The 3,553-nt window shown below is 55.6% G+C and overlaps 2 protein-coding genes across 2 annotated transcripts in view, besides 3 other annotated features; both read left to right on the top strand.

Annotated features, from left to right (window-relative positions):
• Tco025E_04164 (40S ribosomal protein S15) overlaps nt 1-283 on the top strand; it is a gene marked incomplete at both ends in the record, with an annotated part of 747 nt that extends 464 nt beyond the window's left edge. Inside the window, one exon of the mRNA XM_029371076.1 lies at nt 1-283. This exon is cut by the window's left edge and continues 464 nt beyond it. Coding sequence (XP_029228829.1) covers nt 1-283 — 283 coding nt within the window.
• A 99-nt stretch (nt 284-382) lies between these two features.
• Nucleotides 383-419: a sequence feature (A-rich).
• Nucleotides 420-551: 132 nt separating this feature from the next.
• Nucleotides 552-595: a sequence feature (A-rich).
• A 432-nt stretch (nt 596-1,027) lies between these two features.
• Nucleotides 1,028-1,050: a microsatellite.
• Nucleotides 1,051-1,795: 745 nt separating this feature from the next.
• Tco025E_04163 (uncharacterized protein) overlaps nt 1,796-3,553 on the top strand; it is a gene marked incomplete at both ends in the record, with an annotated part of 2,760 nt that continues 1,002 nt past the window's right edge. Inside the window, one exon of the mRNA XM_029371075.1 lies at nt 1,796-3,553. This exon is cut by the window's right edge and continues 1,002 nt beyond it. Within this exon, the coding sequence (XP_029228828.1) occupies nt 1,796-3,553 (1,758 nt within the window).

The raw sequence follows: 3,553 nt of genomic DNA, 5'->3' as shown, positions 1-3,553 counted from the left end.
TGCCCCCGTGCTGCTGAAGCGTCTGCGCGAGGCGAAGAAGGATGTGAAGGCGGGCGAGAAGCCAAGGGCCGTGAAGACGCACCTTCGCGATGTCGTCATCACACCCGAAATGGTGGGCTCTGTGGTCGGTATCTACAACGGCCGTCAGTTCAACGCGGTGGAGATTAAGGGTGAGATGATTGGACACTACCTTGGCGAGTTCTCCATGACGTACAAGCCCGTCATGCACGGCCGTCCCGGTGTTGGCGCCACGCACTCGTCTCGCTTCATCCCTCTCAAGTAGAGCGGAAGCGAAGGGAGGAGGAAAATTGGATGGGATGAGACTGCTTTCACTTTGTGCGTGTGCGGTTGATCAAGCTCCGTTCCCGTCAAGGCTTCTGTTTTTTCTTTTATTTCCGTTTTCTTTTCGTATTTTTTTTTTGCTCTAATACTAAGTGTTTCTCTGCTCTCCGTGGGCCTGGGCGGCGTGTTTTGTCTGCTTACACCGCCTCGCAGCTGCCCGTGCCCTTTTATTGGCTATCTTGCGCTTTCTCCCGTTGTTGGCGTATTGCGTTTTGTTTGCCTTCGTCTTTCTTTTGTTTTCTTTCTTTCTCTCGCAGGGTTTCTTGTTGTGTTCGTGCACAGAAGCCGGACTTTAGCTGTTGCTCTCAGAAGAAGAAGGGTACGGGCCAAAATTTGAGGAAGCTAGCGAAGTGAGTAGGAGGCAAGGAAAGGAAGGGGAATTTGACAAGGAAAAAAACGCAGCAAAGGAAAGTAGGCAGGAAGGGGCAAGGAGATAAGTGAGAATAGTTTTGTTTTTAGTTGTTTTTGTTCCACACCACTTTTTGGGGGTAGGTGGGCGTGTGTGGTGAAGGAAGGGCGGGACGAACCCCGTAGCAGCGGAGGCGCCTTTATTGCGATTGCCGTATTACTGTTTGCGGCGAGCCCCTCGTCAACTTGCTACATTCACGTTTTTTTTTTTTGGGGTTAATCTTGCTTGTGTTGCTCCCTTTCTTTTCTCCTCACTGGCCTTGTCGTTTCCTCGCACATATAATATATATATATATATATTGTCTCTGGCGCATCGCGATACTGCGCGTTTTCGGTTCTCTGCGTCCGTCGCTGTGGTGCGGCCAGTCGGAGGAAAGGGGGCGGAACAGCGAGAGGAAGAGCCGTCGGGGGAGAAGAAGGCCGGGGAAAGAGGTGGGGGCTCAAAACAGGAAGAAGCAGCTGTGGGTAGGACTAAACCTCCCTCGCTGCCTCTCTGTGGGTGTGTATCCCTCTCTTCCTAAGTGCCGGAGTCGGTGGGAAGGACGCGAAGTCTACCACAGCGGCTCTTGTGGTTGCCGTGAGCTTGAACAGACTTCGAGCCCCCCGTGAAGTATTCGGGTACGGCCTACACATACAACTAGGCGCATAGGGCTGTTGAAATAAAAGACGTCGCGCCACTTAAGCGCGCGTAGGCGTGGGAGACAATAGTACATATTGCCACCACAACAAATTAGCCCAACTGAGCCTGTTGTTGTCTTTTTGTTGTGCTTTGTTTTATTGGGGTTTATCCCTTTTTATTGCGGCGTACGCGTGTGATTGCTTGAGCCACTTCTAGCCATTCCCCCTCCCAGGAGAGGAGCGACGCGGGATAGCAGGCATACACGCTGCTGCCCCCGCTTATTCCGTCATTTTATTCTGTGGCGCGGCAGTGGCGGAGGCGCGGCTGTCTTTGCTCTACCACACGCGTAAAGCATTTCTTCCAAATATTGCCCCGCCAACCGTCGCACAACCTTTGTAAACTGCGGGTCCCAGGTTGCCTGATCGCATGCAACGCGAACGCTTTCGGCGACTGGGCATCCCTGCCATCGAAAACAAGCGTCGTTTTCCGCCCGCGGCGGAGCGTGTGGACGCTCAGCGAAGGGTTTCCTCTCGACGCTCGCAGGTTCAGGAGGCGGCGTCTGCCGCGAACAGGCGAGACACCGTGGACGCTGCCAGGGCGGCGCACGAAGGCGTGGACAGGCGCTCGACGTCGCGGGTGGAGTCAATAAAAAATGGTGGTGCCTTTCCCCACTTCAACGCCGCGGCGGGCTCCATCCACGAGGACGAGTGGCGGCCGCTGCCATTTGAGCGCTCCTGGGCCGTCTCCCTCGACAGCGCCCGCGGCAGCCTGGGGAGGGAGCAGCGCCCTCCAAGGGCCTCAGCGGCGTCGGAGTCCACCAAATTTTTCCACGTCGTGACCGACAAAATTGAGGGGCGGGCACTGGCAGGACACCACGCGGCGTTGTTGCACCGCTTGGGGGCCGAAGAAGAGCTGGAGTCCCTATCACGACAAGCCCTCTGCGTGACGGAGGCGGAGTCCTTTTCGCTGATAATAAACATGATGTTTCAAGACCGAATAGCGCGGGCAACCGAGTGCTACCGGCGCCAGCAGCAGGAGGAGGAGTGGTGGGAGGCTCTCCAGGATGCCCAGACGTGCATGACGAAGGAGGAGGAGCGACGCAATTTGATTGTCAGCAAAGAGCACCTCGACCGCCGCCGGCTGAACGCGCGCTTCCACGACTGGGACGAGGGAGACGTGGACGACGGCAACGGGGAGAGCGAGGTCGAGCGCACCAAAAACTGGTATTTGTCTGCCTTCCAGCTCGCCCTCCAGCAGAATGCACTAACCGAGGACGTCGCACGACAAAAGACGTACTTGGAATACAACAAACAGCGGGAGGAGCTCCGCTCGCAGTTTCAAAAAATCCTCACCACTCTCACAAACAACTCGCCGACAAGCAGAAACAACCTCAGCACGTTCTCGCACTTCATCCGCGAAAGCCAACAAAAAATTATCAGTGAATACGAGCAAGAAGCAGACAAGATAATGGATAACGAGATTTATGGTCTCATAGATATAATTCTCCGTCGCAGCACTGCCATAAGAGAGGCACACAACATCCATCCAGCCGTTCACGGAGATAATTTGCTGCCTAAGACCATTTTGGACGCAAAATCATCAAAGAAATCAACACATCCCAACACATTCCAACAGCAGCGCGCATCATTGACCACAACCGTCAAAACCGAATCTCAATCTACACCCATAGATGTAAGAGAAGCAATAGAACGAGAAGAGGAAGAGGCAAGGGACCGATTAAACGACAATGAAATCCTGCAACTCATAACTTTGATTCATAAAACACAAAAAACATTCTCGAACAAGCCGGCAATAAATACGGCGGACGTGGACGCCCTCGGAGAGGAGTACGCCAGCGCAACACTGGAGCGCTCAGTGGAGGCGCTTGCCGCGGAGGAAGAGAACGCCCTCGCTTCCCTCAAGAGCGAGGAGCGCGACGACAGGTTTGGCTTGCGCCGTGTGTGCCTCGCGGAGGAGGAGGCGACGCAGCGGCGCGGGCTGCAGCAGGGTGAGGCGGAGGCCGTGGACGCCCTCTGGCAGGAGTACGCCAGCGCAACACTGGAGCGCTCAGTGGAGGCGCTTGCCGCGGAGGAAGAGAACGTCCTCGCTTCCCTCAGGAGCGAGGAGCGCGACGACGAGGTTTGGCTTGCGCCGTGTGTGCCTGCGGAGGATGAGGCGACGCAG

Source organism: Trypanosoma conorhini (assembly GCF_003719485.1).
Source record: "Trypanosoma conorhini strain 025E chromosome Unknown Tco_14.4_contig_00206, whole genome shotgun sequence".
NCBI lineage: Eukaryota > Euglenozoa > Kinetoplastea > Trypanosomatida > Trypanosomatidae > Trypanosoma > Trypanosoma conorhini.
Note: the sequence above shows the minus strand (reverse complement) of the source record. Positions and strands in the feature narration are given on the sequence as shown.